General features: G+C 47.3%; 1 protein-coding gene and 1 pseudogene across 4 annotated transcripts in view; one reads left to right on the top strand and one right to left on the bottom strand.

The window, feature by feature from the left end:
• Window positions 1-18,418, bottom strand: part of LOC307098862 (broad substrate specificity ATP-binding cassette transporter ABCG2) — a 59,999-nt gene that overhangs the window by 13,964 nt on the left and 27,617 nt on the right. For all 3 annotated transcript variants that reach the window (XM_079769986.1, XM_079769987.1, XM_079769988.1), the window contains 5 exons: window positions 18,239-18,391; window positions 15,711-15,868; window positions 12,419-12,570; window positions 10,261-10,365; window positions 9,043-9,296 (listed from right to left, as the gene is read on the bottom strand). In XM_079769986.1, the coding sequence (XP_079626112.1) occupies window positions 9,043-9,296; window positions 10,261-10,365; window positions 12,419-12,570; window positions 15,711-15,868; window positions 18,239-18,391 (822 nt within the window). The remainder of the gene's footprint in view (window positions 1-9,042; window positions 9,297-10,260; window positions 10,366-12,418; window positions 12,571-15,710; window positions 15,869-18,238; window positions 18,392-18,418) is intronic.
• LOC307102173 (transmembrane protein 185B-like) lies at window positions 3,214-4,022 on the top strand (annotated as a pseudogene). Its single transcript has one exon. The product of its transcript is annotated as a transmembrane protein 185B-like (transcript).

Raw genomic sequence — 18,418 nt, 5'->3', positions numbered from 1 at the left:
TTGCAAAAAATATATATATTACCCTGGCATATTTTAATTGCCCTCAGAAAACCCTCTACTTCCTATCAACAGATCAACCTCCCAAATGAGTGATGACAACTCTACCAACATATATGCATGAGCATGTACACAAGTCTATAGTTTCACATAGTACAACTTTAAGAATACTCTGACTTTTCAATTGGACACTCCACATGGTTTGTTTCTTTTACATTGAAACTTGGTATGCTATACTAACAGATTAACAGTATGTTCATTAGGATGTTTTCTAAAGACTTAAAAGTTCTGAAAGTATTTTCAAAGTCAGCTTTCAAACATGTTGACAAAATGATTAATCCTGTAATGCTGTTATGTTTTTACAAGGTGCATCTATGTTATTCTTTCTTGTATTAAAAAAAAACACAGACAAACACTGTACAACAGAGTAGACAAAGAGACTCTGTCCGTGTATTTGTGTATCTGGCCTCTGGTCTGAACAGAAAAGAAAGCAAAGAATTCCCTAAATATGTGATTGTAGCTTTGTTCAAACGTTACCATTTCTCAAGGTGAGTTCTAAGGGATGTTTATGGCCATCACTACAAAAATAGATGCATATTCAAATGTTTAATATGCTAACAGAAACAATGGATCTCCAAGGGATATGATAATGTTTTCCTAATTGATTTGATTGGGAAACCTGTAGCACATTCAATGAACATGAAATCTTATTCAGATAATCTATTCAATCAAAGACCTTCCAAATACAGCCTCTGGTTAATGCCTTATCAGAGGCAAAGTCTGACTCATGTAAGTGACTACTTCAAACCTAAGTACAGCTCTAAGACTCTAGATACAAGATATATCAGCAAGAAGCCATAAAACATTGTTATAGCTACACATTCAAACATTTAGAGAAGCAAATGACATACAGGCAAGTTTAAAAACCCAAACCAGCCCTGGCCGGTTTGGCTCAGTGGATAGAGCGTCGGCCTGCGGACTCAGGGGTCCCGGGTTCGATTCCAGTCAAGGGCATGTACCTTGGTTGCGGGCACATCCCCGGTGGGGGGTGTGCAGGAGGCAGCTGATTGATGTTTCTCTCTCATCAATGTTTCTGGCTCTCTATCCCTCTCCCTCCCTCTCTGTAAAAAACTAATAAAATATATTTAAAAATAAAAAATAAAATAAAATAAAAATAAAAACCCAAACCAGTGGTCAGAAAGCTATGGCCCACAGGACAAACAGGGCCCTTCACCTATTTCTTCAGTCCACGAGATAACAATGATTTTTACCTTTTACTTTTAATGGGGGAGAGGAAAGAGAGAGAGAGAGAGAGAGAGAGAGAGAGAGAGAGAGAGAGAGAGAGAGAGAGAGAGAGAAATTTGTGATATTCAAATACTAATAGATTGTTGGAAATTTATATGAAATTTTTATTTCAGTGTCCATGAATAGTTTAATTGGAGCACAGCCATGATCATTTTCTTTTAAACTTTAAGTCAAATAGGTTTTTAAAAATGGATTTCAGAGAAAGGGAGGGAGAGGAATAGAGGGATAGAAACATCAATGATGAGAATCATTGATTGGCTGCCTCCTGCACACCCCACACTGGGGAACAAACCCAAAACCCGGACATGTACACTGACCAGGAATCAAACCGTGACTCCTGGTTCATGGGTAGATGCTCAACCATTGAGCAACACCAGCCAGGCCATGCTCATATTTTTATGTATGATTATGGCTGCTTTCTCCCTAAAATGGTAGTTGACTGCATGACTCAAAGACCACATGGCCTGCAAAGCCTAAAACATTCACTATCTGGTCCTTATAAAAAAGGTTTGCCTACTCCTGCTCTAAGCTAATATTCCAGTATTCACAAATCTGAACAAGAGCTGTACCTCCCCCCCACCAGTCAGATGCTCAGAAATGCAAGGTTCTATGCTTATTTTATGAGATTGCCAGGGCTCTGAACATTGTTAGAATTTCTTTTGTGGAACTGAGTTCACTGAGGAGGCAAATAGGATGAGCATGTGACCTGGAGATAGTAGGCCTGGGGTTTGCAGCTGAAGGGAACCTAGCACCAGAAGATGTGGAATCGTGGTGTAGTAGAAATAGCTCCACACTCCAATCATGCCCTGCCCAGAGCTACCATATACTGGTACTAGAGGCCCAGTGCATGAAATTTGTGCCCGGAGGGGGGTGTCCCCTCAGCCCAGTCTGCACCCTCTCCAATCCGGGACATCCCTCTCACAATCCAGGACCACTGACTCCTAACTGCTCACCTGCCTGCCTACCTAATTGCCCCTAACTGCCCCCCTCTGCCAGCCTGATCACCCCTAACCACCTCTGCCTGCCAGCCTGATCGCCCCTCACTGCCCCCCTCTGCTGGCCTGATCACCCCCAACTGCCCCCCCGTTGGCCTGGTCACCCCCAACTGCCCCCCTGTTGACCTGGTTGCCCCCAACTGTCCCCCCCACTGCTGGCATGGTTTGCCCCACGCAGTCTGCTTGTTCAGTCATCTGGTTGTCCCTCACTAACCCCCCTCCCGGCCTGGTCACCCCACGTAGCCTGCTGTTCAGTCATTTGGTCGTCCCTCACTAACCACCCTGCCGGCCTGGTCGCCCCCATGCAGCCTCTGTTTGGTCGTCCATTCAGTTGTTTCAATCATGACGGCCCCTGGCTTTTTATATATTAGGATACTAGTATGACTTGAACAAGACACCTAAAAACCATTTTTAGAGGCAAGAGAAATTGAAATTATTTTCCAAGTTTAAAAAAAAGTGATTTCTAAATCACAGTAAAGAGTGAACTCCAGGCTCCTAGCACCATCAGGAAGCATCCACCAGAGGTCTCGCCCTGCCCCCAGCCCTGAGGGCACCACAAGCAGTAATTGCCTTTGAAATATGTATGGAGTGAAGGCCAACCGCATGCTCAGTGCCACTGGTCTGGTCGCAACCTGGGCCACCTGGGCCTGGCTTCCTCCCCACAGCTGCTGCCCACCCAGAGGCCACGCAGGCCGGCAGGGAAAGCTGCCTGGAAGTGCAGCATTGGAGACTCCGCCCCTGCAGAGCAGGCTGAGCAGCAGGCCTGGGTGGGCAAGCAGGGGCTTTGCCATGAACCCCTGGGGCCTGTTCCAGGACTCCAACCCCAGAAAGTTCCTTGTCTACACCTGCTACTACTCCTCCACCTGGAGGGTCTCATCCAGTGGAGCTACTGAGCAGTCCTCACCCCTCTATGGCCATGGAACCTCCCTGTCATCACAGGCGCCTTCGTGAGTGTGGGAAAGCGTTAGGGCCCAAAGCCATGTTGATCGCAGTGGGCATCCACCTGCTGCTGCTCATGTATGACGTCCTGATCTTCATGTTCTGGCTGCGGGTCTTCATGCCACTCTTCTTCCTCTCCCCCGGGCCCTAGCTGCCAGCGAATGGGGCTTTCCACAGACAGGCCACTGGAGCTGAAGGTTCTGTGCTCCACCAACACCCTGCAGTTCATCTCCACCACCCTAAGGCTGGACAATGGGTGGTAGTGTTCATGCCCCTCTGGGTCCTCACGTGGTTCCTCTGCCTGGTCGTCCTCTATTACATCATCCGGTCCCTCTTGTTCCTTCGGTTCCTGGATGTGGTTGTCCTAAAGCAAAAAACCACGTGACCATGGCTATCCGGTGGATCACCATTGTGGTTCCCCTGCTCACTTTTGAGGTTCTGGCTGGTTGGTAGATGTGATGGCCACAATGCATTCTCCTCTAACGCAATATCCATCCCCTTTGGCTTTCTTTAATAGCTTTCATGGCACTCCATTTAGGCAAAAGGGGGGTGACCATTAGTGATTTGGTGTTCACAGAGATTTGCCAGTTTCTGCTTGAAGTTTTCCCGTTTTTAAGAGAATATGATCTACATCATGAAGATAGTGAAGATGCTGAAGAAATATCAGTTCCAGATGCTCCTAAAATTGCTCCATTGTTTGGGAAGAAGTCCAGGATAGTTATAACTCAAAGTCCTAGAAAATATGTTCCCCTGCCTCCCAAGTTAAATATTGATATGCCAGAGTAGACTCATCTTTGGGAGTGTCCATACGTAGAAGTCATACAGACATGCCCAAAATCCACCTTTCTTTTGCCTCTTTTTCATTCATCCCAATCCTAGAACTGAAAACAAACTCCAAACACAGTCATCTCATGCCTTGGAGATTGATGCCTCTCAGTGATTCATCAGTATGTGCCATAGATTAGGGGGTTATTTAAATATATGGCAATGTGTGGTGTATGACATGTGAGAAGACTTGCTTTCCAGATTGGTGCTTAGGGAGCTATCTGGGAGCAGTAAGCTAAATTGTATTAGTAGGTCCTCAAATGGAATAATTATACAGCCAGGATTGTTGTTTTTGTTTGTTTGTTTGTTTGTTTTTAAGTGGTACTATACCTATCAAAAGTATTGTTACAGAGAAACCAAGATGGCGGCATAGGTTAAACACCTAACCTGCAGCCGGGCACAACAATATCAAAAACACAACTAAAAGTCAAAACGGACATCATCCAGAACCACAGGAAAGCTGGCTGACTGAAATGCGCACAATTAGAAGGAAAAAGAAAACCACAAGGAAAATCAGAGAAGCCGTAAAAGCTTGAGGTATGGAGACACGGGCGGAGACACGAGCCCGCGCGCGTGCGGGGAAGCCGGAGCCGGAGAGGAAGGGGCGGCTGGCCGCCTGGCTGGCGTTCTCTGGCGGGAAGGAGATAAAAGCGCCAGATTGTGCTGAACCCCAGCTCCGACTGCACTGAACCCCAGTGCCCGGCGAAACCCTGGGAAGCCGGGCTCATGCTGGGGGAGTCTGGGCTGTGGGACAGAGACACAGAGGAGCTGCGCCGGAGCCGCGCACGGGAATGTGCGCAGAGGAGGGACTGTTGCCTGTGCCGCTGGATTGCCCTAGCGGGAAGGAGACAAAAGCTCCGGACTGTGCTGAACCCCCAGTTCCAACTGCACTGAACCCCAGTTCCGGGAAAGACCCGGGGAAGCCATGCTCATACTGGGGAAAGCTGGGCTGTAAGGCAGAGATGCAGAGAGGCGGCGAAGAGCAGAGCACCGGAGGCGCACACAGGATTGTGCGCGGAGGATGGGCTGTTGACTGTGCCGCTGAGTCGCCCTGGAGGGAAGGAGACAAAAGCGCCAGACTGAGGTGAGCCCCAATTCTGACTACACGGAAACCCAGTTCCGGGAGAGAATCTGGGAATCCAGATTCATTGGGGGAGAAACTAGACTGTTTGGCAGCGCGCGAAACTCCAGGGCGCTTTTCTCTCAGAGGTGTTTGCTGGGAGTACAGAGGGACACTGAGACACAGGAACCTCATAGGGCGGGGCTGACGGGAAGCCAAGGCGGTAGGCTCCGCCCTGTAACTCCGCCCCATCCAAGCTGAACACAGAGGCTTTTACAATTTTGCAAGTCTAGTTGAATGGGGCTGTCTCCCGGCATAGACACAGCTGATCCTCACAGCCAATTGGACTGGAGGTCACATCCTCCCAGTGTACCAACAGCAATCAAGGCTTAACAACACCAAGACTTTGCACTCAGCCCACAAAGGGGGGTATCAAGAGCGACCACCTAGGGAGATTGGGGAAGCTGAGCGATAGGGAGGCAGCCAAAAGGGGAAGACACCGAAACAGGTCACGAATATAAGGGATGCTGTAATTCCTGCTGAGGGGCCACAGGCAATAGCTGACCTACACTCCATTGGAGACCCAGAAACGAAGGCATCTAGTGGTCGGTGTGAGATGACATCAGATTTTGACCACTCCCATAAGGGACACATTCAAGAGGCAGACGCAGTGAGCGCCGAAGCCTTGCTGCACCAAGACCCGGCACATAGGCGTGTCTCCCGCACAGCAACTCTTCCTTTATAGACACAGAGGGTCCGCACGGCCAATAGGCCTGGAGGACAATTCCTCCCAGTGACACCAACAACAATCAAGACTTAACTATACAAACAAGGACCAAGATGGAGGCATAGGGCAGAAGCCTGATTGCTGCCTACCACAACGGTTTTGAGACTACAACGGGAGAGCGGAGCGGACACCATCCAGAACCACCGGAGGGCTAACTGAGCGGATGCTATACAACTAGAATAAAAGAGAGGGGTACGCGGGATGAAGCTGATGCCGGTGACCCAAAGACCACACTTTAAAAACTACGGCTCAGGCGACACAATGGCGGCCTGGAACGTGCTCGGCGCAGTTCCCCCAGCGGTCTCCGGCTGAGGGGAAGGCTTCACTCGCTGCCGAGCACGGACAGACGAGCCCCTGGGAGACATGGGGCGGGAGACTACGCGCTTGCTGACCTCCGAGTCCTTCAAGAATCTCAACGCCCCGGAAGCGGCCAGGTGCGCACGCTCGGCGACCGGCCACCGCTGCAGACCCAAGGGCCGACGCAGCCACCCCGGACCAGCCCGCCGCCGCGCACCGGGCACACCGGAGCTTTGCCGAGCCCGCCGCCCAACGAGTTCTGCGGTGGCTGCCCTGGAACTCTGAGAAAATGGCCGAAGGAATTGCTGAGAGGGAATTGACCAACAGGAATTGGGATCAAGAAGACGAAACTCCGCTGGGTCCCGGATCCGGGTGAAGCCGCGTGCCCCTGGGTCCGGGTGAGGCTGGGAACTGGGTCAGGGTGAGGCTGGGCCCCGGGTCCGGGTGAGGCCACGTGCCCCTGGGTCCGGGCGAGGCCATGCGCCCCTAGATCCGGGTGAGCCTGGGTCCCGGGTCCGGGTGAGGCCGCGGGCCCCTGGAGCCGGGTGAGCCTGGGCCCCGGGTCCGGGTGAGGCCGCGGGCCCCTGGAGCCGGGTGAGCCTGGGCCCCGGGTCCGGGTGAGGCCGCGGGCCCCTGGAGCCGGGTGAGGCTGGGCCCCGGGTCCGGGTGAGGCCACGTGCCCGTGGGTCCGGGCGAGGCCATGCGCCCCTGGGTCCGGGTGAGGCTGAATCCTCGGTCTGGGCGAGGCCGTGCGCCCCTGGGTCCGGGTGAGCCCTGGGCCCCGGGTCCGGGCGAGGCCGCGGGCCCCTGGATCCGGGTGAGCCCTGGGCCCCGGGTCCGGGCGAGGCCGCCGGCCCCTGGATCCGGGTGAGCCCTGGGCCCCGGGTCCGGGCGAGGCCGCCGGCCCCTGGATCCGGGTGAGCCCTGGGCCCCGGGTCCGGGCGAGGCCGCCGGCCCCTGGATCCGGGTGAGCCCTGGGCCCCGGGTCCGGGCGAGGCCGCGGGCCCCTGGAGCCGGGTGAGCCCTGGGCCCCGGGTCCGGGCGAGGCCGCGGGCCCCTGGAGCCGGGTGAGCCCTGGGCCCCGGGTCCGGGCGAGGCCGCGGGCCCCTGGAGCGGGGTGAGCCTGGGCCCCGGGTCCGGGCGAGGCCGCGGGCCCCTGGAGCCGGGTGAGCCTGGGCCCCGGGTCCGGGCGAGGCCGCGGGCCCCTGGAGCCGGGTGAGCCCTGGGCCCCGGGTCCGGGCGAGGCCGCGGGCCCCTGGAGCGGGGTGAGCCTGGGCCCCGGGTCCGGGCGAGGCCGCGGGCCCCTGGAGCGGGGTGAGCCTGGGCCCCGGGTCCGGGCGAGGCCGCCGGCCCCTGGAGCCGGGTGAGCCCTGGGCCCCGGGTCCGGGCGAGGCCGCCGGCCCCTGGAGCCGGGTGAGCCCTGGGCCCCGGGTCCGGGCGAGGCCGCCGGCCCCTGGAGCCGGGTGAGCCCTGGGCCCCGGGTCCGGGCGAGGCCGCGGGCCCCTGGAGCCGGGTGAGCCTGGGCCCCGGGTCCGGGCGAGGCCGCGGGCCCCTGGAGCCGGGTGAGCCTGGGCCCCGGGTCCGGGCGAGGCCGCGGGCCCCTGGAGCCGGGTGAGCCTGGGCCCCGGGTCCGGGCGAGGCCGCGGGCCCCTGGATCCGGGTGAGCCTGGGTCCCGGGTCCGGGTGAGGCCGCGGGCCCCTGGATCCGGGTGAGCCTGGCCCCGGGTCCGGGTGAGGCCGCGGGCCCCTGGATCCGGGTGAGCCTGGGTCCCGGGTCCGGGTGAGGCCGCGGGCCCCTGGATCCGGGTGAGCCTGGGTCCCGGGTCAGGGTGAGGCCGTGGGCCCCTGGATCCGGGTGAGCCTGGCCCCGGGTCCGGGTGAGGCCGTGGGCCCCTGGATCCGGGTGAATCAGTGCCCCTGGGTCCGGCCGAGACCAAACCAGAGGGAGTCGGACCTGCATTACCACCATTTGTCCACCATCCAGAGCTGAGGGGTCAGTGCCGACATGTACTCATAGGGAACTGGTGGACATTGATATTGGGTCTCAAAAGAACTGTTGGTCCAGAAAGAAACTCACTACAGACTGATTCATTTGCCTGTCAGCATAACTATTATTGCTCGTCGCACATTCAATTCTTATAAGTATATCTCTAGTGACACATGATTTCGCTCATCTAGGGGAAATGATGAACAACATAGACTGATGAACAAGAACAGAACCAGAAACAAGGAGGCATCGATCGGACTATCGGGCCTCAGAGGGAGGATAGGGGAGGGTGGGGGGAGGGGGGAGAGATCAACCAAAGGTCTTGTGTGCATGCATATGAGCCTAACCAATGCTTAAGTTCAACAGAGGGTTGGGGCATCCAAGGGGAGGGGTGTGGGATGGGAATGGGGGGATGAGGACAAATATGTGACACCTTAATCAATAAAGAAATTAAAAAAAAAAAAAAAAAGTATTGTTACAAAAAATCCTATATAATAAAAGCTTACTATGCAAATTGTCCCCTCAACCAGAGTTTTCCGGGAGTTCACCAGTCTTATTTCCCTTTTTGATAAAGAATTTTCTCTACAAAGATGACCTCTTATAGCTTGTCTAACTCAATAAAAATTCTGAATTAGGTAGTCCAAAAAAAGCACTTAAAAAATTTCCCTGTATGTAAAAACTTAATTGTGTTTTATTTGTTCTATTGACTGTTTCTATATCCCAAATAGAGAGGGGATAAATAAATAGAAGGATGAGTAGAAAATAATCATAATCCTAAAAAAGACTGTATCAGAATCTAATGTCCCCAGATGAACATTTCACAACATAATTAGAATATCTGTGAGATTACCTGAGCTATGGAGGCCTGGGGATTACCCAGTAAGTTTTTGAAGGAACGCTTGGAAACCCATTTGACTTGATGACAGAAGGAGGTGGCATAGATTATCTTTGTGAAGGCTGTGCTCTTCTTCTTCTGTTTCTGATCCCCCATGAGTTGATCTAACTCAACTTTCGTTCCTCTGAAGAAGGCGGAGTTGACATAAAACTCAGCTAGTTTTTCTATCAGTGGCTTATCTCTCTTGGAAGGCTCTTCAGTCTCTTGGGCTTTGGAATAAAAATGGACAGAGGGAAACATTAACAAAATAACCGAGTTAGCCCATTTTTATGAAACCCCTTTCTTAGATTCTTCCTTAACACCTTAATTCTAAAGCTTTACCATGAAAATGATTAGACCTGTCATAGCTTTACACATTAGAAAAATAAGTTAATGGCCTGACTACTTCCATATACTTATGGATAGAGCAAACCCATGGACCTTTCCCTAACTATAATATTTGTAGCCTGATTCTTTTAAAATAAACTTACCATAGGATTCCAGCCGGGTTGCTCAGCTGGTTGGAGCATCACCCCATGCACCAAAAAAGGTCAGGGCACATACCTAGGTTTCAGGTTTGATCCCTAGTGGGAGGCAAGAGATTGGTGTTTCTCTCTCTCTCTCTCTCTCTCTCTCTCTCTCTCTCTCGCTCTTTCTCTCTTTCTCTCTCCTTTCCTCTCTCTGTGAAAATCAATAAACATATCCTCAGGTGAAAATCTAAAAATAAAATAAACATACCATAGGAACTTGTAATTTTTAAAATTTTTAATTTATTTATTTATTTTTATTATTTTTTAATCCTCATGTACAACAAAATCTGTGCTGACTGGTACTACAGACTGGATGTTTATTTCCCCCAAAAAAATTCATATGCTGAAATCCATTCCCAATGGATGATATTTGAAGGGGGGGGGGCTTTGAGGAGTGATTAGGTCATGAGGGTAGAGCCCTTGTGAATGAGGTTAGTACCTTTATAAAAGTCCCCAAGAGCTCCCTCCCCACTTCCACCATGTGAGGGGGCAATGAGAAGATGATGGTCCACCAGGAAGTGGGGCCTCAACAGATACAACTGGTATCAGGGGGCAGCATTAGTTATATAAATTCACAAAGCTACATTTTAATGAGCTACCACAGTGCTGAACTTCAGGCAATTCAATTAGGTAATAATCTGTGACTCTAGACAGATTCACATACCTTCATCATCTTCAACCACTCTGTTTAATACCACAGCAGTGGAGTCTCCATTAATGACATCCAGGAAGAAGTCAGCAGGATTATTATAGGGCTCACACTGGTAACCTACAGAAGAAGGGAACCAAGGTACATAAGCATGATGGTCTTAGGAAACAAAGACTCACTTTCAGGGGGTGAGGGAGGTGAGGCTGGGAGAGACAGAATGTAATGACTTCTCCCTCTCTTCTTTCTCTCTTCTGCCCTCGCTAATTTACTCTTTCTTTTTACAAATTCAGTTATACAATATGTCAACAATTCTGTCTCCTGACAAAAATCATACCCCAAACCAACCTTGAAGAACTCTCAGAAAGCCTTACATAATTCATGAGATCTGAAACAGCTATCAATATGCTCTGGTGCTTATCAGTACATATTCAAAAAAATAAATATCAGTCCAAGAAAAATAAAAGTTGTAGGGAGCGGTTATAGGATTAAGCCTCAGACTGACCTGCTGGCAAAGTCGCAAACAAGTCCCAGCTTGGAGGGCACAGCCCTCTTAGCGTAATTAAGCTTGATCTTGTGACTGCTCCCTAGATCTTTCCTGGGTAGCTAATGGGCTGTGGGAGGGGCAGCAAGTGCTGCTAAAACAAGTGAAACTTACAAGAACATTGTAAATTACCTTGTTTACCCCTGACTATAAATAAAGCATTAGCTTTGCAGTCTGGATCTGTTCTGTGGCCTCAGCAAGGCACAGAAGATCCACCTAGACCCAGCTTATTCTCTGTCTGTCTTTTTCTTCATCCTTCACCAGCCCTCCCTCAGGCTCACCGAACCCTTGGCTGTGCTGGTGCGGCGCAAAAAGTTGAAAAAGAAAAGAAATTGTAGGTAGGACTAATGCTCCTCAAAGCAAGGTAACGAGCAAAGTCAGGCCAAGATTCTGTTCTCTGGCTTCACCTAGGGACTGCCAAAATGCCAGTACCCACTTTAGCAATGGTTGCTTCTCCACCTACTAAATTCAGGTGGAGAAGCAACCATTTGCTTCATCTCTTATGCTGCTATAATTCCAGCATAGAGAACAAACCACTCTCAAGAGGATGTGAGCAGCAGGGCACACCTGAATGCTTTACCTTCACTTCTTTACCTGATCATCTGAACTCAACTTGGCTTGTAGTCCTCTCTTAGATTCATCTGCCCTACACTCCCCTGATCCAGGTATGTAAATGATAGAGATTAAACAAAAAATAAAATTTCAAAGATAGCTATAAAATATTTAAAACTATATTTGGGGTCAAGGAGCATCATCTATAATAATAAAAGCATAATATGCTAATTAGACCAGATGTCCTTCCAGGCAACTTTCTGGATGAAGCCAGGGCTGAAAGGAAAGCCCAGGTCCCGGGTGCCTGCCGGGTCCTGGGTGCCAAAGGGAAGCCAGTGCCGGCAGCTGTGGGAAGGAAGGCCTACTCTTGCATGAATTTCATGCATCAGGCCTCTAGGCTATAATAGTATCCAAGTATCTCTAAAATGAAACAGATGCATGAGTCATAAAAACTTACACATTTTCATCTGAAATAGAACCGGGCAGCCCAGAACTGTCAGAAATTCTGGCCCATTGAAGTCAGACTCAGGAGTAGCCATTCCATTAACTGGTAAGTCACTCATATCCACTCAAGGACTAAATCTTGAATCTAAGGTTACTAGAAAATTAAGCAGCATCTCCATGAACCCTCATCAACATCCCAACCAAGGGAGAAAATTGATACAGGTTGATCTGTTATATGGTCAAAAAGACAAATGATTCCAGGGAAAGGAAAGTATTAGGCCTTTCAAAAAAATGTTCAATTAGACTAATAACTGATTATGAGATCAATATATTTCTTAAACTATTAGGAAAAGGGCACTAGAACTTGGAAGCAGAACAATATAGGCCCAGTATAAATAGTCCTACACATAAACAGGGTATGCATGCCACTCAACCAGGTCAAGAAAGCAACCTAAATAGCAAGCCAGGGATGCAAAATGAAGACAAATTCTAGCACCAAACTGACCAAAGATGGTCTGGAGTGGTGGAATCCATGTTATCTCTACTCAAAGATCAAGCAGCACTCTGACCACCTCCTCTGCTCTCTTTCAGGATTCTATTAATGAAGGATCTCACTGCATGAAAAGTCAAACATACCAGCTGATGCAAAGTATCCCAAGGCCTCCTCAGCAGGCCCATGGAACATCAGTTTTCCTGAGGCCAATAAGGTGAGGCTATCAAACAACTTGAAGATGCAATAACGAGGCTGATGAATGGAGAAGATGATGGTTCGTCCCTGTTTAGACATCCTAAGGTAAAAGTGAGAAAATAATGAGTCATTCAACATCTGAATCTCGAGGGAAGGCAGGGGAGGGTGAGTGGGTGGGAGGTAATCAATGAGGACCTTGTATGCATATATGTTTGGCCCATGGACACAGACAATGGGGCGGTGAGGGCCTGGGGCAGTGAGGGGGACTGACTGAGGGGGGGTCAGTGTGGGAAAAGGGGGACATATATAATACTTTCAACAATAAAGAATTATTTTTAAAAAACTAAACAACATCTGAATCTTGTACTTCTTAGCAAAAAAAAAAAAACTTTATTCCTGCCTTTAGTTCATTTGTTCCTGGTTCAACTTAATTTTTTCTTACTAACTTTTCATCCCATCTTATCTCTCAGAGACCAAGGGGACCTAGGTTCAACGCTCTTATGAAAGACTAAGGTTTTTAAAATTGTGTCCCATGAACAATACACAATGAATTCCAAGATTAATTAAAAATACAGATTCCTGGACAGTCTTCCTAGACCTATTGGTTCTACGGTATCCATATTATAAAAAGGCACCAACTGCCTGGCTAGTGTAGCTCAGTGGTTGATCGTCAACCCATGAACCAGGAGGTCATAGTTTGATTCCCCATCAGGGCACATGCCCAGGTTGTGGGCTTGATACCTAGTAGGGGGGCATGCAGAAGGCAGCAGACCCATGATTCTCTCTCATTATTGATGTTTCTATCTCTCCCTTTTCCTTCCTCTCTGAAATCAATAAAAATATATCTTAAAAAATAAAAATAAAAATTTAAAGGCACCCAGGTAACTTGTAAGTACACTCAACTTTGAAAACTTATTATGGACTAAATATTAAAATAATGGTTGTAGTCCCATTCTCATTGACCACTGTAGTCTTCAAGTCTTTAGGAATTGGTGTTCATTTTTCTCTCCCAATAATACCATTAACATTACTGCATACTTACTATATCTTTGTTAAATATAAATACTTGTATCTGAATTTTCACAATATTTATACAAGGCAGTCATCCGGCAGTACTGATAGTACCAACAGTATTTTTACCTTCATTTTACAGATAAGGTCTCTAGAGGGTTAAGCAACTGGCCCCAGGTGTCACAGTTGGTAAGGGGCAGGGCTAGAGTTTGTTGGCCATTGCTCAACTACCTTTACACAGGATCTACTAGAAACAAAGGCTAAAAATCACTGTTCTAAAACTGTTATTAGTAAATATATTTTATGAGAAGGATCACTTCAACTGAAGCACTTTATAAGCACCTACTCTATGCTAGCAGTGTTGTGCAAGTTCTGCCTCAAGAGGACCAGGCCAGTAAATCGATCATTTGAATACAATGTGGAATAGAAGTAGCTGAGGATTCCTTGTAAGCAAAATAGGAGGCTATAACCCAGTCTGAAGATGACATAAGATAGTGTCAAGGGGGCCAACAGGAATAAACCATGAAGAAAGAAAGTATAGTCAAGGTGAAGGAACATGGAGAACAAAGTGTGTGATGAAATGTCTATTTGGGAACCTGCAAGTAGTCCAGTGTCATTGCAGAGTTGAGTCGAGGGGTGAAGAGAAGAGAAGCTAACAAAAGAGACTGCATTAAAATAAGCTCGTGATGAATCCCTTTACTCAGAAGCTGGAACTTCCATCAGTAGGCATTAAGGAGCCAGTAAAGGACCGGGAGCTCCTCTAAGTGTGGTCTGAGCACCAATGGCATTGGGATCAGTACCTCCCATTAGAAATGGAGACTCTTGGGCTGCACCTCAGAACTGCAGAAGAAGAATCTGCATTTTAACAAGACCCCAGGTGGTCAGTGTGCACAGTGGAGCTTGAAAACGTTTGGGTTAGAGCTCCAGCCTGGGGAACGATGCTTGTGTGCTCACTAGTCCAAAACATAGTGAAAATATTTACAGTATTATCAATTCTTCATTCCTCTAATGAGCACTGTTAACATAGTTACAAATGATAAAAATACCATGGATTTATTCTCTAACTAAACTTGAACCCCAGATCCATTACTTGGCATCTTTACTTATATGTGCAATTGATATCTCACACTTAAGATGTCTAAAATCTCAGACATCTTCCCATCTTCATGTTTCTTCTCATGCTGGCATAGAACCTTGATTACATGGGCAGCAGAGGAAGCAAAGTAATAATAGGGAGGGAATGCCAACCGGTGTGGCTCAGTGGTTGAGCGTTGACCCAGGAACCAAGAGGTTGCTGGTTCAGTTCCAGGTCAAGGCATATGCCTGGGTTCTGGGCTCGATCCCCAGTAGCGGGGAGAGTGCAGGAGGCAGCCGATGGATGATGTTCCTCTTTCATCGATGTTTCTATCTCTCTATCCCTCTCTCTTTACCTCTCTCTTCAAAACATTTTTTTAATTGGCCAGGGAGAGGGAAGGTTTTGGGGGATGGTGGGCACAGTACACTGTGTCCTGAAGTGTTTATTATTTTTCATTTCAAAGAATTCACTGGTATGGAACAGGTAACGTGACATAAGGGAGTGTCTGACATATTCAGACATGGTGCCTATGTCAGAACACAGCGATGGGTCATCACCACTGCTCATGACAGCGGGAGTGTGGGCACGTGTGTGAAGTGATGCTGTGCTGGCATGTGATCTTTGAACCTTTACCAAATCAGTTTGTTTTCTTTTTTTTAAAATAAATCTTTATTGTTCAGATTATTACATTCGTCCCTCTTTTTCCCCCCACAGCTCCCCTCCACCCAATTCCCACCCCATCCCATGACCTTACCCCCCCCCAATGTCCTCATCCATAGGTGTAAGATTTTTGTCCAATCTCTTCCCGCACCCCCACACCCCCTTCCCCCTGAGAATTGTCAGTCCACTCCCTTTATATGTGCCTCATTCTATTATATTCACCAGTTTATTCTGTTCATCATAATTTTTATTCACTTGATTTTTAGATTCACTTGTTGATAGATATGTATTTGTTGTCACTTTGTTGTTCATAATTTTTATCTTTACCTTTTTCTTCTTCCTCTTCTTAAAGAATACCCTTCAGCATTTCATATAATATTGGTTTGGTGGTGATGAACTCTTTTAGCTTTTTCTTATCTGTGAAGCTCTTTATCTGACCTTCAATTCTAAATGATAGCTTTGCTGGGTAAGAACAATGTTCCCATAGCACTTACCTCTTCAGGAGCAACAGGACAGCTTTTGCTGTGCTTGAGTCTAGGCCAGTTGTGGGCTCATCCAGAAACAAGATGGATGGATTAGTAATAAGCTCCATTCCAATACTAGTCCTTTTTCTTTCTCCTCCAGACACACCACGAATAAACTGAGTTCCAACCTAACACACAAATGTTATCATTATTAACAAAAACAACCACAGGCACTATCGTAGGTTGAGCTTCCCACATGTGCCAACCCTATAAGAGGCACTTTGTCTCATGTCCTCATTTATTCTGAACTGCAAGTAAGTGAGTATCTGAGAGAAGAGAACTGTTTCTCTTTAAACAAGTAAACTGAGGCTCAGGTCAGAGCTGGTATGTGGCTATGCCAGATATGAAACCCACACTTTCAACAGTTCTATATATTCCTTTTCAAGGCAAATATTTAGTTTTAAGATCAAAAGTTAGAACTTAAAGACATGGCCCTGACATAGTAAAATCACAATCCAAAAAGGAAGATAAAAATAGGAGAGGAACAGGTGAAAGCATCTATAATTTATTAGTCTTCTTATGCCCCTTTCTTTCTCCCTTACTGAAAAAGTCCTCAAGTGGACTCAAAAACTAGGCCTTGGCAGCTAAGAAAGCTCACTTTCTACCATCCACATTAGCACTTATAAAATCCCCATAAGGCCTCCCAAATTGACCCTGTCTATACCCTAACACACCACATAATTCCTGACATCCTTTTAGGCAAATTCAGAAGGCAGAATACTCTACAAGTGACTGGCTTAGTCTTTTCAACCAGTCAGTGTCATTGTGTGTGGTGGGGGAGCAGAAAGGTTTTGGGGGAGGCAGGAGGTAGGAAACAATTCTTGTAGTAAGAGTCTCCAAAGAGATAATAATCACATGCTACTCATGCCCTTGTTTAGATCCTATAGTGACTGAGCTATAAAAGACATTTTGGAAACAATTGGAAAGCTGTGAATGTATATTGACTCTATATAGCTAATATTAAAATATTAATGTTGTTAGTTGGTAATGACATTGTAGTAATGTAGACAAGTTTCTTTTTTAAAAAAAAAATGTTTTAGAGGTGAAAATGATATTTATAACTTTCTTTAAAATACTTTAGAAAGAAAAACCTGAAGCTATTATTGAATAGCATGTTAAACCTGAAGCTATTATTGAATAGCATGTTAACTAGGAAATCTAGGTGAATGTTACCAGTAATCATACCACTGTATTAATTATGCTACAATCAGGTCATTACTATAGGAATCAGACCATTCTCTCTACATTTCTCTTATGTTTAAAATTTTATAACAGGTATAACATTTTTAATGTATTGTTTCAGTCAATTACATAAACATGTTCTGGGAAGTCAACAACTGCCTTCAGCTTATTTTCCCTAGAAATCCATGCAAGGAACTCAGGTGATGATCACTAGAGGGAAAGGCAGGAAAGCACCTCAGTGGAGAGAATCACAGGAAGAGCCCCAACAAAGGGAGCCAAATCACTCGTAAAACGAAAATAAGTGGTGCATGGTAGCAGCTCAGACTTATTCTTCCAAAATACACTTGACCCAGAAGACTGAAAGCATCAGATGAAGCAGCAGCCAGCAGAACACCCCATCTTCCTGACCTCTAAGTAAGGGATAGCGCAGGGGGACGGAACTAGAGCCACAACAACTGAAAAGCTAATCTTCACCCAAAGCTTTGATGTCTTTCGGCAAATCTTCCATGTCTACTCATCAACTGTAAATCATTCCCTCACTTACCTCATTTCTCCTTCCTGATCCTGCACAACCCACACAGGGAGCTACTTTTGTCTCTCTTGCCCACAGCTGTTACCTATGAAACCCAAGGGAGCCCAGCACATGACAGAAGTAAGTAACCCTGGCAGAAGGGAGGGACAGAGGAAGAGAGGGGGGAGGGATGGGAGATAACGTGTCCTACGAAAGGCTTTAGGAAAACAAGTTGGCTGCTACACCAATTAGAAATAAATACTAATTTGACTGAAAATAACTTTGGAGGCCCAATTATAGCAAAGTGAAACATATATGTCATTTATGAATTCCAAAAAAAATAGTTATGAGTTCCAGAAATATTGCTGGGATTATAGTCATTTATGAATTTTTAGTCATTTATGAATTCCAGAAACATAGCTCCAAAGCAACCAACAAAGTCCCTAGAGGAAGAATAGCTAAAAAAGGAAAGAGAAAACAAAAAGAGAAAAGTTAGCAAAGAGATACCGAATGAGACAGGACTTACACAGTTAGTGTGGGGGAGGAGCAAGCACTGTCATCAAGGGAAGGGACATGTAGTCTTTGCAAGAACACTTTTACACACCAGCCCACACGGCCATACTTCCCCTCCAGGATTCAATCATTTTTTTATTTTTTTCCTGGTTAAGTTTCACCTTCATATTATGTAACTACTCATTTTTATCCTTGTTTTAGAAAGAACCACTTTGACCAAACACATTATAGGACACTTCTGGGTAAGGGCCCTATTTGCTGGCAGTGACCCCATCGGTTGTTTCCACTTTACCTTGGAATCTGCCACTTTAGCCAGACCTAACTCTTGAATGACCATGTTTATCCGTTCATTCTTTTCATGATTCTTCATAGTTGATGGAAGGCGAAGAGCTGCTGAGAACTGTAAATTTTCTCTCACTGTCAGAGTTCCCATCACAACATCATCCTGAAGGCAAAATGGCATTTTAACAAG

The sequence above is a fragment of the Cnephaeus nilssonii genome (genome assembly GCF_951640355.1).
Source record: "Cnephaeus nilssonii genome assembly, chromosome: 1".
Lineage (NCBI taxonomy): Eukaryota > Metazoa > Chordata > Mammalia > Chiroptera > Vespertilionidae > Cnephaeus > Cnephaeus nilssonii.
This window is presented reverse-complemented; position numbering and strand designations above follow the sequence as displayed.